The sequence below is a fragment of the Siphateles boraxobius genome, unplaced genomic scaffold, assembly GCF_051911475.1.
Source record: "Siphateles boraxobius isolate OS27281-9 unplaced genomic scaffold, OSU_SipBor_1 4, whole genome shotgun sequence".
NCBI lineage: Eukaryota > Metazoa > Chordata > Actinopteri > Cypriniformes > Leuciscidae > Siphateles > Siphateles boraxobius.
The window spans coordinates 812,927-832,057 of NW_027509030.1; the positions used below are offsets into that span (position 1 = coordinate 812,927).

Sequence of the window (19,131 nt, forward strand, 5' to 3'; positions counted from 1 at the left end):
CTCAGTGTTTCTGCCCCTCAGTGTTTCTGCCACTCAGTGTTTCTGCCTCTCAGTGTTTCTGCCACTCAGTGTTTCTGCCTCTCAGTGTTTCTGCCGCTCAGTGTTTCTGCCTCTCAGTGTTTCCGCCACTCAGTGTTTCTGCCCCTCAGTGTTTCTGCCTCTCAGTGTTTCTGCCTCTCAGTGTTTCTGCCGCTCAGTGTTTCTGCCTCTCAGTGTTTCTGCCTCTCAGTGTTTCCGCCACTCAGTGTTTCCGCCACTCAGTGTTTCTGCCTCTCAGTCTTTCTGCCTCTCAGTGTTTCTGCCTCTCAGTGTTTCTGCCTCTCAGTGTTTCTGCCTCTCAGTGTTTCTGCCTCTCAGTGTTTCTGCCTCTCAGTGTTTCTGCCGCTCAGTGTTTCTGCCTCTCAGTGTTTCTGCCTCTCAGTGTTTCTGCCTCTCAGTGTTTCTGCCTCTCAGTGTTTCTGCCTCTCAGTGTTTCTGCCTCTCAGTGTTTCTGCCGCTCAGTGTTTCTGCCGCTCAGTGTTTCTGCCTCTCAGTGTTTCTGCCTCTCAGTGTTTCTGCCTCTCAGTGTTTCTGCCTCTCAGTCTTTCTGCCTCTCAGTGTTTCTGCCTCTCAGTGTTTCTGCCTCTCAGTGTTTCTGCCTCTCAGTGTTTCTGCCTCTCAGTGTTTCTGCCCCTCAGTGTTTCTGCCTCTCAGTGTTTCTGCCTCTCAGTGTTTCTGCCTCTCAGTGTTTCTGCCTCTCAGTGTTTCTGCCACTCAGTGTTTCTGCCTCTCAGTGTTTCTGCCACTCAGTGTTTCTCCCACTCAGTGTTTCTGCCTCTCAGTGTTTCTGCCACTCAGTGTTTCTGTCTCTCAGTGTTTCTGCCACTCAGTGTTTCTGCCTCTCAGTGTTTCTGCCTCTCAGTGTTTCTGCCGCTCAGTGTTTCTGCCTCTCAGTGTTTCTGCCACTCAGTGTTTCTGCCTCTGAGTGTTTCTGCCTCTCAGTGTTTCTGCCACTCAGTGTTTCTGCCTCTCAGTGTTTCTGCCTCTCAGTGTTTCTGCCTCTCAGTGTTTCTGCCTCTCAGTGTTTCTGCCCCTCAGTGTTTCTGCCTCTCTGTGTTTCTGCCTCTCAGTGTTTCTGCCCCTCAGTGTTTCTGCCTCTCAGTGTTTCTGCCTCTCAGTGTTTCTGCCTCTCAGTGTTTCTGCCTCTCAGTCTTTCTGCCTCTCAGTGTTTCTGCCTCTCAGTGTTTCTGCCTCTCAGTGTTTCCGCCGCTCAGTGTTTCTGCCTCTCAGTGTTTCTGCCTCTCAGTGTTTCTGCCTCTCAGTGTTTCTGCCTCTCAGTGTTTCTGCCTCTCAGTGTTTCTGCCTCTCAGTGTTTCTGCCTCTCAGTGTTTCTGCCTCTCAGTGTTTCTGCCTCTCAGTGTTTCTGCCACTCAGTGTTTCCGCCGCTCAGTGTTTCCGCCTCTCAGTGTTTCCGCCTCTCAGTGTTTCTGCCGCTCAGTGTTTCTGCCTCTCAGTGTTTCCGCCTCTCAGTGTTTCTGCCTCTCAGTGTTTCTGCCTCTCAGTGTTTCTGCCTCTCAGTGTTTCCGCCGCTCAGTGTTTCTGCCTCTCAGTGTTTCTGCCTCTCAGTGTTTCTGCCTCTCAGTGTTTCTGCCGCTCAGTGTTTCTGCCGCTCAGTGTTTCTGCCTCTCAGTGTTTCTGCCCCTCAGTGTTTCTGCCGCTCAGTGTTTCCGCCGCTCAGTGTTTCCGCCGCTCGTTTCTGCCTCTCAGTGTTTCTGCCCCTCAGTGTTTCTGCCTCTCAGTGTTTCTGCCTCTCAGTGTTTCTGCCCCTCAGTGTTTCTGCCGCTCAGTGTTTCTGCCTCTCAGTGTTTCTGCCTCTCAGTGTTTCTGCCGCATAGTGTTTCTGCGTCTCAGTGTTTCTGCCACTCAGTGTTTCTGCCCCTCAGTGTTTCTGCCTCTCAGTGTTTCCGCCGCTCAGTGTTTCCGCCTCTCAGTGTTTCTGCCTCTCAGTGTTTCTGCCGCTCAGTGTTTCTGCCTCTCAGTGTTTCTGCCTCTCAGTGTTTCTGCCGCTCAGTGTTTCTGCCACTCAGTGTTTCTGCCACTCAGTGTTTCTGCCGCTCAGTGTTTCTGCCACTCAGTGTTTCCGCCGCTCAGTGTTTCTGCCTCTCAGTGTTTCCGCCGCTCAGTGTTTCTGCCTCTCAGTGTTTCTGCCTCTCAGTGTTTCTGCCTCTCAGTGTTTCTGCCTCTCAGTGTTTCAGTGTTTTCTGACACTCAGTGGGTGTAACTGCAGTCGTTCCGGTCGACAGTGACGTCACACGCATAACATCTATTCTCATGTATTTTCAAAAGCTGCTGGTTTATTGCCATGACAGAGATGGACTCTCACTCTCATGTGTGTGTGTGTGTGTGTGATGCAGAAGGTCCGCGAGCCGCTGGTCACTGCCGCTCATGTCGTGACGGTCTCCGGTCTTCAACCGTCCACCGTGTACAACTGTACCGTGATCAGCATCAGCTTCAGCAGCGCCAGTGAAGCGGCACACGTCACCGTCAGCACGTCAGGTGAAGAAGAGTTCATCCTCACTGCACCCTTACAGAGCAACAATATATGGCAATATACTGCAAAATATAATGTGATATATTACATAATACATTTCCATATATGTGACCCTGGACCAAAAAAAACTAGTCACATGTCACACGGATATTTTGTTGCAATAGCCAAGAATACATTTGTATGGGTCAAAATTATCGATTTTTCTTTTATGCCAAGAATCATTAGGATATTAAGATCATGTTCCGTGAAGATATTTTGTAAATTTTTTACCGTAAATATAAAAAAATAATGTTGTGAGTGGATGCAGCAAAATCGTGAACATAAATGCATAACTTCAAAGGTGATTTTCTCAATGTTTAGAATTTTTTGTATCCTCAGATTCCAGATGTTCAAATAGTTGCCTCTCAGCCAAATATTATCATATCCTAACAAATTTATAATAATACATTAAGCTTATTTATTCAACTTTCAGATGATGCGTAAATATCAATTTAAAAAAATTGACGTAACATATGTGTCATTGTGTCATATGTGTTCGTGTTTGTGTTCGTGTGTTTGTTCGTTCATGTGTTTGTTTGTGTGTGTGTGTTCATATGTGTTTGTGTGTATGTGTATGTTCATATGTGTTTGTTTGTGTGTGTGTTTGTTCGTTATGTGTTTGTGTGTGTGTGTGTTCATTCATATGTGCTCGTGTGTGTGTTTTCATTCGTGTGTGTGTGTTCGTTCATATGTGTTCGTGTGTGTGTGTGTGTGTGTGTGTGTTCATATGTCTTTGTGTGTGTGTGTGTGTTTGTGTGTTCATTCATATGTGCTTGTGTGTGTGTGTTTTCGTTCATATATGTGTGTTTGTGTGTGTGTGTGTGTTCGTTCATATGTTCATGCGTGTGTGTGTTTATATGTGTTTGTGTGTGTGTGTGTGTATTTGCAGTGCGCGAGATGAACCCGAGTGTGGCGGCGATCTCTGCGCTGGCGGTTCTCAGTGTTCTCCTCATCAGTCTCCTGGTGCTGTTCCTGCTGGTGTTACGAAAGAAACACATGGAGCTGAGCCGGTGAGGAACTCAAACCAGCATAACCAGCATAACCACTGACGCCAGTGTCAGCACGATCACTTCTGCCGTCTGCGGTTCATCAGAAAGTGCCATTATTAGCTACGTTTACATGAGCTGAATAATCTGATGGACTCAAGAGCCTTCATGTAAAAACTCTACAGTCTATTTGGATATATAACTATCAGTACTGAGGAGATTAGATATATAACTATATATAAACTATATTATATACATTATATAAAGTTGGATATATAAACGATATATATATATTTTTTTAGTTAAATCTTCACATATCCACACACACACACACACACACACACACACACACACACACACACACACACACACACACACACACACACACACACACACACACACACACACATATATATATGTGTGTGTGTGTGTGTGTGTGTGTGTGTGTGTGTGAATATTTAACTAAAAAAACTATTATTTATATATATATATATGTATAACAATATCTAAACTATATTATAAATATATTAAGTTGGATATATAACAATATATATACTATGTTTTATTTATATATAAAGTTGGATAAATAACTATATATAAACTATACTTTATATATATAAAGTTGAATATATAACTGTATACTGTATCACGCAGCTCTATATATAGAGTTTGAATCTATTTTCTCAATCAGCAGGAGAATATTAACTTAATATAAAGGATTATCCTTAAAAAAAGATTGAATTCGTTTGAATTTGCAGAAAGAGTGTCTGTAAACTTATCCAATGTAATTGTGGTTCTAAGTTGATGATCATAACCTCATATCAATATTCAATAATCATAACCTCATATCAATATTCAATAATCATAACCTCATATCAATATTCAGTGATCATAACCTCATATCAATATTCAGTGATCATAACCTCATATCAATATTCAGTGATCGTAACCTCATATCAATATTCAATAATCATAACCTCATATCAATATTCAATAATCATAACCTCATATCAATATTCAGTGATCATAACCTCATATCAATATTCAGTGATCATAACCTCATATCAATATTCAGTGATCATAACCTCATATCAATATTCAATAATCATAACCTCATATCAATATTCAGTGATCATAACCTCATATCAATATTCAATGATCATAACCTCATATCAATATTCAATAATCATAACCTCATCAATATTCAGTGATCATAACCTCATATCAATATTCAATGATCATAACCTCATATCAATATTCAATGATAATAAACTCATATCAATATTCAGTGATCATAACCTCATATCAATATTCAGTGATCATAACCTCATATCAATATTCAATGATCATAACCTCATATCAATATTCAGTGATCATAACCTCATATCAATATTCAATGATCATAACCTCATATCAATATTCAATGATCATAACCTCATATCAATATTCAGTGATCATAAACTCATATCAATATTCAATGATCATAACCTCATATCAATATTCAATGATCATAACCTCATATCAATATTCAATGATCATAAACTCATATCAATATTCAATGATCATAACCTCATATCAATATTCAATGATCATAACCTCATATCAATATTTAATAATCATAACCTCATATCAATATTCAATGATCATAACCTCATATCAATATTCAGTGATCATAACCTCATATCAATATTCAATGATCATAACCTCATATCAATATTCAATGATCATAAACTCATATCAATATTCAGTGATCATAACCTCATATCAATATTCAATGATCATAAACTCATATCAATATTCAGTGATCATAACCTCATATCAATATTCAATGATCATATCCTCATATCAATATTCAATGATCATAACCTCATGTCAATATTCAGTGATCATAACCTCATATCAATATTCAATGATCATAACCTCATATCAATATTCAGTGATCATAACCTCATATCAATATATAATGATCATAACCTCATATCAATATTCAATGATCATAAACTCATATCAATATTCAGTGATCATAACCTCATATCAATATTCAATGATCATATCCTCATATCAATATTCAATGATCATAACCTCATGTCAATATTCAGTGATCATAACCTCATATCAATATTCAATGATCATAACCTCATATCAATATTCAGTGATCATAACCTCATATCAATATATAATGATCATAACCTCATATCAATATTCAATGATCATAACCTCATATCAATATTCAATGATCATATCCTCATATCAATATTCAATGATCATATCCTCATATCAATATTCAATGATCATAACCTCATATCAATATTCCGCATGTTTGATTTCAGGGATTGCGGCGCTGAAACTTTCGTCAACTTCGCCTCGTTCGAGCGGGACGGGAAGATGCCGTATAACTGGTATGAGCTCGTGTGTTTCTCTGTCAGTCACACACTCGATTATCAGTGGCACTCACACACACACACACACACACACACACACACACACACACACAGACAGACAGACAGGAAGTGACATCATCGCTCTCGGTGAAACACACACACGATTAATATAAGAGCTTAAAGAGGGTCAGTAAAGGCAGATTTTGGGCTGTTAATAAAGTCAAACGTTTTTTCTGTCACTACTTTCTGCTGATGTTTCTCAGACTCGTGAAGCAACGGCAACACCAACATTTACTATTTTAACTAGTAGAATAAAAACTGACCTTGCATGAGCTGTGTTTTAGAAAAGCTCAATGATTTTATACAAAACTAGCGCTGGGCAACGATTAATCACGATAAATCGCATCCAAAATAAAAGTTTGTTTACATAATATATGTGTGTATAATGACTTTGTATTTATAAATACACATGCATGTATATTATTTGTGAAAAATGTGTTATTTATATATAAAATGTTTATATATATAGTATAAATTATGCATAAATATACATACAACATATACATGGAAATATTTCTTAAATATATGCATGCATGCATGTGTGTGTATTTATATATACAAAATAATTATACACACTACACACACATATATTATGTAAACACAAACTTTTATTTTGGATGCGATTTACCGCGATTAATCGTTGCCCAGCATATCAAGTCTTTATTTATCCAAATTAAGTGAGTTTTTGTTTATAAGAACAAATTATAAGAACAATGTGACCATAATATTTTTTCCCCCTTGAAATAAGATTATTTTTCTGACATCATTGGCAGATATTTAGTTTTTTAAGCATACACTCTGGTACATTTTTCAAAAACAGGACTTAAAGGGGTCGTGACATGGATTTTTTATTATTTGAATGTTCCTCGAGGTTAACTTATAATATCAATAAATTATATATGTATAGAATTATTTTCTACCTTCATTCTGACCCTCCGTTTGAAATGATCAGTTTTTCAGGTTAAAGTGTCAAATAAACATAAATTATCTTTCAAATATATTTAAAATGATATAATCTACATGCGTGTTTCACATTCTTTTTGTGACAAGAAAACATCCCTACAGCTTCTGAGTGTTTTACTGTCGCATAAGAAGTGTTATTTCAACATCAGTTTCAGGTTATCATACCTTAGGATTATTTAACTACAGAAACTGAATAATCAAATGTAAAAATAAACACTGCTTAGTTTTCACTGTATAAATTAAATATATCCTAAGTTCTTCAACAAACAGCAGTGAGTGATTATCTCTGTCTTTTGTTCATGACCACATTTATCGCAAGCCATTGCGATATGCACATCACGATATATATATTTGCGATATTTTAGACTCAAACCAGCTGTTTAAACTAGACACACATCTGTATACTGTATCAGTGTATCAGCGTCAGTCATTATAATCTGAACACACATCTGTATACTGTATCAGTGTATCAGCGTCAGTCATTATAATCTGAACACACATCTGTATACTGTATCAGTGTATCAGCGTCAGTCATTATAATCTGAACACACATCTGTATACTGTATCAGTGTATCAGCATCAGTCATTATAATCTGAACACACATCTGTATACTGTATCAGTGTATCAGCATCAGTCATTATAATCTGAACACACATCTGTATACTGTATCAGTGTATCAGCATCAGTCATTATAATCTGAACACACATCTGTATACTGTATCAGTGTATCAGCGTCAGTCATTATAATCTAAACACACATCTGTATACTGTATCAGTGTATCAGTGTCAGTCATTATAATCTGAACACACATCTGTATACTGTATCAGTGTATCAGCATCAGTCATTATAATCTGAACACACATCTGTATACTGTATCAGTGTAAACAGCGTCAGTCATTATAATCTGAACACACATCTGTATACTGTATCAGTGTAGACAGTGTCAGTCAATATAATCTGAACACACATCTGTATACTGTATCAGTGTATCAGTGTCAGTCATTATAATCTGAACACACATCTGTATACTGTATCAGTGTATCAGTGTCAGTCATTATAATCTGAGCACACATCTGTATACTGTATCAGTGTAGACAGTGTCAGTCATTATAATCTGAACACACATCTGTATACTGTATCAGTGTATCAGTGTCAGTCATTATAATCTGAGCACACATCTGTATACTGCATCAGTGTATCAGCGTCAGTCATTATAATCTGAACACACATCTGTATACTGTATCAGTGTATCAGCATCAGTCATTATAATCTGAACACACATCTGTATACTGTATCAGTGTATCAGTGTCAGTCATTATAATCTGAACACACATCTGTATACTGTATCAGTGTATCAGTGTCAGTCATTATAATCTGAACACACATCTGTATACTGTATCAGTGTATCAGTGTCAGTCATTATAATCTGAACACACATCTGTATACTGCATCAGTGTATCAGCGTCAGTCATTATAATCTGAACACACATCTGTATACTGTATCAGTGTATCAGCGTCAGTCATTATAATATAAACACACATCTGTATACTGTATCAGTGTATCAGCGTCAGTCATTATAATATAAACACACATCTGTATACTGTATCAGTGTATCAGCGTCAGTCATTATAATCTGAACACACATCTGTATACTGTATCAGTGTAGACAGTGTCAGTCATTATAATCTGAACACACATCTGTATACTGCATCAGTGTATCAGCATCAGTCATTATAATCTGAACACACATCTGTATACTGTATCAGTGTATCAGCGTCAGTCATTATAATATAAACACACATCTGTATACTGTATCAGTGTATCAGCGTCAGTCATTATAATATAAACACACATCTGTATACTGTATCAGTGTAGACAGTGTCAGTCATTATAATCTGAACACACATCTGTATACTGCATCAGTGTATCAGCGTCAGTCATTATAATCTGAACACACATCTGTATACTGTATCAGTGTATCAGCGTCAGTCATTATAATCTGAACACACATCTGTATACTGTATCAGTGTATCAGCATCAGTCATTATAATCTGAACACACATCTGTATACTGTATCAGTGTATCAGCATCAGTCATTATAATCTGAACACACATCTGTATACTGTATCAGTGTATCAGTGTCAGTCATTATAATCTGAACACACATCTGTATACTGCATCAGTGTATCAGCGTCAGTCATTATAATCTGAACACACATCTGTATACTGTATCAGTGTATCAGCGTCAGTCATTATAATATAAACACACATCTGTATACTGTATCAGTGTAGACAGTGTCAGTCATTATAATCTGAACACACATCTGTATACTGTATCAGTGTATCAGCATCAGTCATTATAATCTGAACACACATCTGTATACTGTATCAGTGTATCAGCGTCAGTCATTATAATATAAACACACATCTGTATACTGTATCAGTGTATCAGCGTCAGTCATTATAATATAAACACACATCTGTATACTGTATCAGTGTAGACAGTGTCAGTCATTATAATCTGAACACACATCTGTATACTGCATCAGTGTATCAGCATCAGTCATTATAATATAAACACACATCTGTATACTGTATCAGTGTATCAGCGTCAGTCATTATAATATAAACACACATCTGTATACTGTATCAGTGTAGACAGTGTCAGTCATTATAATCTGAACACACATCTGTATACTGCATCAGTGTATCAGCGTCAGTCATTATAATATAAACACACATCTGTATACTGTATCAGTGTAGACAGTGTCAGTCATTATAATCTGAACACACATCTGTATACTGTATCAGTGTATCAGCATCAGTCATTATAATCTGAACACACATCTGTATACTGTATCAGTGTATCAGCGTCAGTCATTATAATATAAACACACATCTGTATACTGTATCAGTGTATCAGCGTCAGTCATTATAATATAAACACACATCTGTATACTGTATCAGTGTAGACAGTGTCAGTCATTATAATCTGAACACACATCTGTATACTGCATCAGTGTATCAGCATCAGTCATTATAATCTGAACACACATCTGTATACTGTATCAGTGTATCAGCGTCAGTCATTATAATATAAACACACATCTGTATACTGTATCAGTGTAGACAGTGTCAGTCATTATAATCTGAACACACATCTGTATACTGCATCAGTGTATCAGCATCAGTCATTATAATCTGAACACACATCTGTATACTGTATCAGTGTATCAGCGTCAGTCATTATAATATAAACACACATCTGTATACTGTATCAGTGTATCAGCGTCAGTCATTATAATATAAACACACATCTGTATACTGTATCAGTGTATCAGCATCAGTCATTATAATCTGAACACACATCTGTATACTGTATCAGTGTATCAGCGTCAGTCATTATAATATAAACACACATCTGTATACTGTATCAGTGTATCAGCGTCAGTCATTATAATATAAACACACATCTGTATACTGTATCAGTGTAGACAGTGTCAGTCATTATAATCTGAACACACATCTGTATACTGCATCAGTGTATCAGTGTCAGTCATTATAATCTGAACACACATCTGTATACTGTATCAGTGTAGACAGTGTCAGTCAATATAATCTGAACACACATCTGTATACTGTATCAGTGTATCAGCGTCAGTCATTATAATCTGAACACACATCTGTATACTGTATCAGTGTATCAGCGTCAGTCATTATAATCTGAACACACATCTGTATACTGCATCAGTGTATCAGCGTCAGTCATTATAATCTGAACACACATCTGTATACTGTATCAGTGTATCAGCGTCAGTCATTATAATCTGAACACACATCTGTATACTGTATCAGTGTATCAGCATCAGTCATTATAATCTGAACACACATCTGTATACTGTATCAGTGTATCAGCATCAGTCATTATAATCTGAACACACATCTGTATACTGTATCAGTGTATCAGCGTCAGTCATTATAATCTGAACACACATCTGTATACTGTATCAGTGTATCAGTGTCAGTCATTATAATCTGAACACACATCTGTATACTGTATCAGTGTATCAGTGTCAGTCATTATAATCTGAACACACATCTGTATACTGTATCAGTGTATCAGTGTCAGTCATTATAATCTGAACACACATCTGTATACTGTATCAGTGTATCAGTGTCAGTCATTATAATCTGAACACACATCTGTATACTGTATCAGTGTATCAGTGTCAGTCATTATAATCTGAACACACATCTGTATACTGTATCAGTGTATCAGTGTCAGTCATTATAATCTGAACACACATCTGTATACTGTATCAGTGTATCAGTGTCAGTCATTATAATCTGAACACACATCTGTATACTGTATCAGTGTATCAGTGTCAGTCATTATAATCTGAACACACATCTGTATACTGCATCAGTGTATCAGCGTCAGTCATTATAATCTGAACACACATCTGTATACTGTATCAGTGTATCAGTGTCAATCATTATAATCTGAACACACATCTGTATACTGTATCAGTGTATCAGTGTCAGTCATTATAATCTGAACACACATCTGTATACTGTATCAGTGTATCAGTGTCAGTCATTATAATCTGAACACACATCTGTATACTGTATCAGCGTCAGTCATTATAATCTGAACACACATCTGTATACTGTATCAGTGTATCAGTGTCAGTCATTATAATCTGAACACACATCTGTATACTGTATCAGTGTAGACAGTGTCAGTCATTATAATCTGAACACACATCTGTATACTGTATCAGTGTATCAGCGTCAATCATTATAATCTGAACACACATCTGTATACTGTATCAGTGTATCAGTGTCAGTCATTATAATCTGAACACACATCTGTATACTGTATCAGTGTATCAGCATCAGTCATTATAATCTGAACACACATCTGTATACTGTATCAGTGTATCAGTGTCAATCATTATAATCTGAACACACATCTGTATACTGTATCAGTGTATCAGTGTCAGTCATTATAATCTGAACACACATCTGTATACTGTATCAGTGTAAACAGCGTCAGTCATTATAATCTGAACACACATCTGTATACTGTATCAGTGTATCAGTGTCAGTCATTATAATCTGAACACACATCTGTATACTGTATCAGTGTATCAGTGTCAGTCATTATAATCTGAACACACATCTGTATACTGTATCAGTGTAAACAGCGTCAGTCATTATAATCTGAACACACATCTGTATACTGTATCAGTGTATCAGCATCAGTCATTATAATCTGAACACACATCTGTATACTGTATCAGTGTATCAGTGTCAATCATTATAATCTGAACACACATCTGTATACTGTATCAGTGTATCAGTGTCAGTCATTATAATCTGAACACACATCTGTATACTGTATCAGTGTATCAGTGTCAGTCATTATAATCTGAACACACATCTGTATACTGTATCAGTGTAGACAGTGTCAGTCATTATAATCTGAACACACATCTGTATACTGCATCAGTGTATCAGCGTCAGTCATTATAATCTGAACACACATCTGTATACTGTATCAGTGTATCAGTGTCAGTCATTATAATCTGAACACACATCTGTATACTGTATCAGTGTATCAGCATCAGTCATTATAATCTGAACACACATCTGTATACTGTATCAGTGTAAACAGTGTCAGTCATTATAATCTGAACACACATCTGTATACTGTATCAGTGTAGACAGCGTCAGTCATTATAATCTGAACACACATCTGTATACTGTATCAGTGTATCAGCGTCAGTCATTATAATCTGAACACACATCTGTATACTGTATCAGTGTATCAGCATCAGTCATTATAATCTGAACACACATCTGTATACTGTATCAGTGTATCAGCGTCAGTCATTATAATCTGAACACACATCTGTATACTGTATCAGTGTATCAGCATCAGTCATTATAATCTGAACACACATCTGTATACTGTATCAGTGTATCAGCGTCAGTCATTATAATCTGAACACACATCTGTATACTGTATCAGTGTATCAGTGTCAGTCATTATAATCTGAACACACATCTGTATACTGTATCAGTCTATCAGCGTCAGTCATTATAATCTGAACACACATCTGTATACTGTATCAGTGTATCAGCATCAGTCATTATAATCTGAACACACATCTGTATACTGTATCAGTGTAGACAGCGTCAGTCATTATAATGGCTTCTGTTTGTCGTTAAAGTCCCTGTAAAGTCAAAATGAAGTATGTGTTCTGAGTTTGTCATATCACAGAAAAATGTGTTATTAGACACCCAGCCAAATTTGAATGATAAAAAAGCAGGCAAGTAAATAAAATAAGCTATTAAAATCTTGAAAAAATGAGCAATAGTCTCTGCTCTCAAACGCTGGAGGCGTGTCCGCCGGCTGCGCTGAAACTACGCCCACTCGTGGTAAAGCTGCCGTTGCCACACTCAACTGTCTCAACTGCTCCTAGCAGTTTATTAGGTTATTTAACGTTTTAACATAAGCACACAAACTTACACTCATTGCTGGGCACGCACTGCCGATGATGGCACCAGCTGTCGGCGTGACGGGAGGATGAAGGCCGAGGCGGGAGATAGTCGGTTCTGCCCCATTCACCAGTAACAGCGGATTATCAGTGAATCCCAGTTGTCTCCGACGAAAGTTTATAAAACTATCCCGTGTAAAATAATCACTACAGGGGCGGGTTTTGGTGGTGATCCTCAGCTCTCCATCAAGGTGGTGGCTCTTCAATAAAATAAATCCACCTCTTCTTGATGTGATCGTATTTAGGAAATTTAAATAAGGACACCGATCTGTTTTGTACATGATCGCATCCAGGTAGTACACATTTCCGTGACGAAGACATAACTAGCAAACTGTACGCTGTAGTAACTATAATAGTACTGACAGTAACTCACGATTGAGCGGCAAACTGATGCGAATGTGCTCTATTTGTTTGTGGAGCGGCCAGCCTCAGTGGCTCTAGTGCATCAAGTAGGGGTGTGTCCAGGAGCTCAGGGGCTCCAGTGCATCATCAAGTAGGGGCGTGTCCAGGAGCTCAGTGGCTCTAGTGTATCATCAAGTAGGGGCGTGTCCAGGAGCTCAGTGGCTCTAGTGCATCATCAAGTAGGGGCGCGTCCAGGAGCTCAGGGGCTCTAGTGCATCATCAACTAGGGGCGTGTCCAGGAGCTCAGGGGCTCCAGTGCGTCATCAAACAGGGACGTGTCCAGGAGCTCAGTGGCTCTAGTGCATCCTCAAGTAGGGCCGTGTCCAGGAGCTCAGGGGCTCCAGTGCGTCATCAAGTAGGGGCGTGTCCAGGAGCTCAGGGGCTCCAGTGCGTCATCAAGTAGGGGCGTGTCCAGGAGCTCAGGGGCTCTAGTGCATCATCAACTAGGGGCGTGTCCAGGAGCTCAGGGGCTCCAGTGCGTCATCAAACAGGGACGTGTCCAGGAGCTCAGTGGCTCTAGTGCATCCTCAAGTAGGGCCGCGTCCAGGAGCTCAGGGGCTCCAGTGCGTCATCAAGTAGGGCCGTGTCCAGGAGCTCAGTGGCTCCAGTGCATCATCAAGTAGGGCTGTGTCCAGGAGCTCAGGGGCTCCAGTGCATCATTAAGTAGGGGCGTGTCCAGGAGCTCAGGGGCTCCAGTGCGTCATCAAGTAGGGGTGTGTCCAGGAGCTCAGGGGCTCTAGTGCGTCATCAAGTAGGGGCGTGTCCAGGAGCTCAGGGGCTCCAGTGCGTCATCAAGTAGGGGCGTGTCCAGGAGCTCAGGGGCTCCAGTGCGTCATCAAGTAGGGGCGTGTCCAGGAGCTCAAGGGCTCCAGTGCGTCATCAAGTAGGGCCGTGTCCAGGAGCTCAGGGGCTCCAGTGCGTCATCAAGTAGGGGCGTGTCCAGGAGCTCAGGGGCTCCAGTGCGTCATTAAATAGGGGTGTGTCCAGGAGCTCAGGGGCTCCAGTGCGTCATTAAATAGGGGCGTGTCCAGGAGCTCAGGGGCTCCAGTGCGTCATCAAGTAGGGGTGTGTCCAGGAGCTCAGGGGCTCCAGTGCATCATCAAGTAGGGGCGTGTCCAGGAGCTCAGGGGCTCCAGTGCGTCATCAAGTAGGGGCGTGTCCAGGAGCTCAGGGGCTCCAGTGCGTCATCAAGTAGGGGCGTGTCCAGGAGCTCAAGGGCTCCAGTGCGTCATCAAGTAGGGCCGTGTCCAGGAGCTCAGGGGCTCCAGTGCGTCATTAAATAGGGGCGTGTCCAGGAGCTCAGTGGCTCCAGTGGGTCATCAAGTAGGGCCGTGTCCAGGAGCTCAGGGGCTCCAGTGCGTCATTAAATAGGGGCGTGTCCAGGAGCTCAGGGGCTCCAGTGCGTCATCAAGTAGGGGCGTGTCAAGGAGCTCAAGGGCTCCAGTGCGTCATCAAGTAGGGGCGTGTCCAGGAGCTCAGGGGCTCCAGTGCGTCATCAAGTAGGGGCGTGTCCAGAAGCTCAGTGGCTCCAGTGCGTCATCAAGTAGGGCCGTGTCCAGGAGCTCAGGGGCTCCAGTGCGTCATTAAATAGGGGCGTGTCCAGGAGCTCAGGGGCTCCAGTGCGTCATTAAATAGGGGCGTGTCCAGGAGCTCAGGGGCTCCAGTGCGTCATCAAGTAGGGGCGTGTCCAGGAGCTCAGGGGCTCCAGTGCGTCATCAAGTAGGGCCGTGTCCAGGAGCTCAGGGGCTCCAGTGCGTCATTAAATAGGGGCGTGTCCAGGAGCTCAGGGGCTCCAGTGCGTCATTAAATAGGGGCGTGTCCAGGACTTCAGGGGCTCCAGTGCGTCATCGAGCCCCGTTTTAGACCCGCCCCAAAAAATCCGGAAAATATCAATGTTGAAAAACTGTTTAACGGTCTAACTCCACAATTCAGTACTTCACAGTTCACAGTCTTTGTAATATGTTTTAGCAATACATTTCTAACATTTATCATGTGTTTAAATTGCCTTTACAGGGACTTTAAGAGACTGAACACCAGTGGGCGGGGCCTGTTGCACTAGTGGGCGGGGCCTATGCTGCAATGATGTATTACTATTGGCCGATGTCTTGCTCTGGAGGCGGGCATATGCAAATATATTTGCCCGTGTGACATAACAGATCCCACAATATCCAAACGAGCAGTTTTTGGAGCTTGATTAAATAAATACTTATAATGAGGAATTTAATATTAATGAAATTATGTTGATAATGAGGACGTTTTAAGCTCTGAAACTTGCAGGATGTTTTAATGGTACAAAGACCTCGAATATGTCTAAAGATCAAGGTCAAATTTGATTTCTCATGTCATGACTCCTTTATTATCAGTTATTTTGCTTTTCCAGTAAATGCATCTTGATTTAAAAAATGTTTAGATATTTGTGCTGGAAAACGAGACAGTAATATCATATTTTGAAGTGTATATAAACATGCAGTGGTTTAATATGGTGCATCGCATCAGTTATGATTGAGTTGCACGCGTGTGTTTTCTGTTGTGCGTCTGTTAATATCCAGCTGAGACGATCAGATCTGTCAGTCACACACACACACACACACACACACACACACACACACACACACACACACACACACACACACACACACACGTCGATGACATTGACTGCATGAAGCGTTCATTAACCTGTCGAACACTAATGAAATATGCTCAATCATCTGTGTGTGTGTCACTATTACTAATGGAGCATCATGTTTTGTCCCCAACTTTTTGCCCTTGGTCTTTTTTTATGTCTTTTGCTTTTCTGTTTTGTTGAAACGGCTTCAGGCGCAGGAGTCTCTTTGCGTTCCTCACGCTTCTGCCATCCTGCCTTTGGACTGACTATCTTTTGGCCTTTTATATTAATCCGTGGTAAGTATCGGCACGGCCGACGCCGAGCTCTGGAGACTCACACACACACACACACACACACACACACACTGTAGCCTGACTGTAGATGCAGACTGAGCTCTTGATTCTGTGTCTGACTCCAGCATGACCCTAACGCTCTGCATGACGTCTCACACACACACACACACACACACACACACACACACACACACACACACACACACACACACACACACACACACACACACACACACACACACACACACACAGCTGTAGCCCGACAGTTTCTCGTCCTGCATGTTTGCTCTAGTTCCTCTGTTCTGTGTTGGACTGTATGCAGATTTTCTCCTTTTCTATTCCTTTGATTTCCTGAAGGATCGTTCCAGGTTTAATACGAGCTGAGCTCTGGTGACAGCTGTCAATCACAGGAAATAATAACAGTAATGCACTTAGTTTATGGGGAAAGATTTACAGTTATTAAGAGATATAATGGAGAAATGCTATTATTTATAAAATTATATATGCATATATTAATATGATTGTTTAAAAATATAAACAAAAAAGTAAAATGATACAATGTCTATAAATGATTCAAAACACTGTATAATTGAACATGAGTTAAAATCATAATATGGAAGGCTATAGAAAAACACTAATAATTATAAAATATTTTATATTTAATCTATTATATTTGAATAAAATGTAAAAGTTAAAAAAAGTACAATAAAATATATTTGATCAAATAAAATGTAGTTAAATTATAAAATGCTAAAAAATTAAGTTTTGAAACTATATACATATATATACTATTTTTTATAAATTCTAAAACACTGTTTTACAATTGATTATTGATTATTTCATCAAATAAATATCTATATAAATTTTTAAATGAAAATATATAAATATCATATTTATTATAAAAAGTATTTTTATAAATTCTAAAGAAAATACTCACTGTTTTGAAAATAGATATATAAATAAATGATAAATATGTATGTATATATTATATAATTGGAATAAAATGATAAAAGTTAAAATATATATATATATATAAAAGAAAATGTATATCAAATAAATATGTATATAAATTATAAAATAGTTTTTAGGCAATATATAAATATTATATTATAAAAATATTTGTATAAATTCTAAAACAAATACACACTGTAAACCAATTAAATAAAATGTATATTTATTTCATATACATTTATATAAATTATTTTGAAAAACTTAATACTGTTTGGAAAAAATAACATTAATAAAATTATAAGATTTTTCTGTGAATGGGTGTGTGTGTGTGGTCCAGGAAGACACGCAAGCACTGAAGCTCCAGAACCTGGAAATGCATGTTTAGTTTGTAGGATTCAGATCTTCAGGAGTGTGTGTGTGTGTGTGTGTGTGTGTGTGCGTGTCGTTTCACTAACGCTTCTGTGTGTCTTTGACCTGCAGGAGCAAAACTGCCCTGAAGAAGAGGAAACTAACCAGGTATTACTAGAGTAAAACCATCCTGTGTGTGTGTGTGTGTGTGTTCTGCTTCATGTAGTGCAAGTAAAGAGCCTCGTTCGTACAGATACTGTATAAAATCAAATCCCAGCACTACTTTTTTGGTTTTTTTTCAAGGACTACAATCAGAGATCTCACTTATAAAACAATATCTTTCTTTATTATCTTTTAAATTCTAAAAAAAAGTTACATAAAAATAAACCAATAAAACAAAACGGTAAAAATAAAGTGCAGCACAAGCAAAGACTGGAAACTTTAACCACTGAAAAGATACGATGATTAAGATATCGCTTTCCTTATTCAAACTGATTTTTTCTCTCATGAATATATGATTGAGTTGAAGAATAAAAGATGTATCATATGCTTCGATATTAATGAGCAATATCACACTCATAACCGTGCGAAATGCCTCAATATCTACATCAGACTGGTTGTAGCGTTGATTTTGTGTGAAAAGATTGTTTTATTAATAAAAGTAAAAATACATTTCCCATAAATTGTCTTGCAATAATTCAAGCACTTTTTCATAAATATGACTGTTTTCAAGGGGTTTCCAGGACTTACATTTCAAAAAGTCATATTCAGGTTCTTTAAGCAATTGTATGAACCCTGTCATGATATGTGTGTGTGTGTGTGTGTGTGTGTGTGTGTGTGTGCGCGTGTCTTCAGTCCAGTGCAGCTCAGTGATTTTGACGTCTACATCAAAGACATGAGCAAAGATTCGGCGTACAAGTTCTCTCTGCAGTTTGAGGTAACAGAACACATGAAGGACACGCATGTTTCTGTGTCAGGCCTCTGTGTGTGTGTGTTTGTGTGAC

General features: G+C 38.9%; 1 protein-coding gene across 4 annotated transcripts in view; it reads left to right on the forward strand.

The window, feature by feature from the left end:
• Window positions 1-19,131, forward strand: part of ptpro (protein tyrosine phosphatase receptor type O) — a 92,160-nt gene that overhangs the window by 58,911 nt on the left and 14,118 nt on the right. For 3 of the 4 annotated variants that reach the window (XR_013192922.1, XR_013192923.1, XM_077197563.1), the window contains exons 14-19: window positions 2,394-2,535; window positions 3,459-3,579; window positions 5,886-5,954; window positions 16,748-16,831; window positions 18,260-18,295; window positions 18,983-19,064. Coding sequence is in view for 2 of the 4 variants with exons in the window: in XM_077197563.1 (XP_077053678.1) it covers window positions 2,394-2,535; window positions 3,459-3,579; window positions 5,886-5,954; window positions 16,748-16,831; window positions 18,260-18,295; window positions 18,983-19,064 (534 nt within the window). In the remaining 2 variants the exon portion in view is untranslated. The remainder of the gene's footprint in view (window positions 1-2,393; window positions 2,536-3,458; window positions 3,580-5,885; window positions 5,955-16,747; window positions 16,832-18,259; window positions 18,296-18,982; window positions 19,065-19,131) is intronic. The other variant, XM_077197565.1, reaches the window with a different exon arrangement.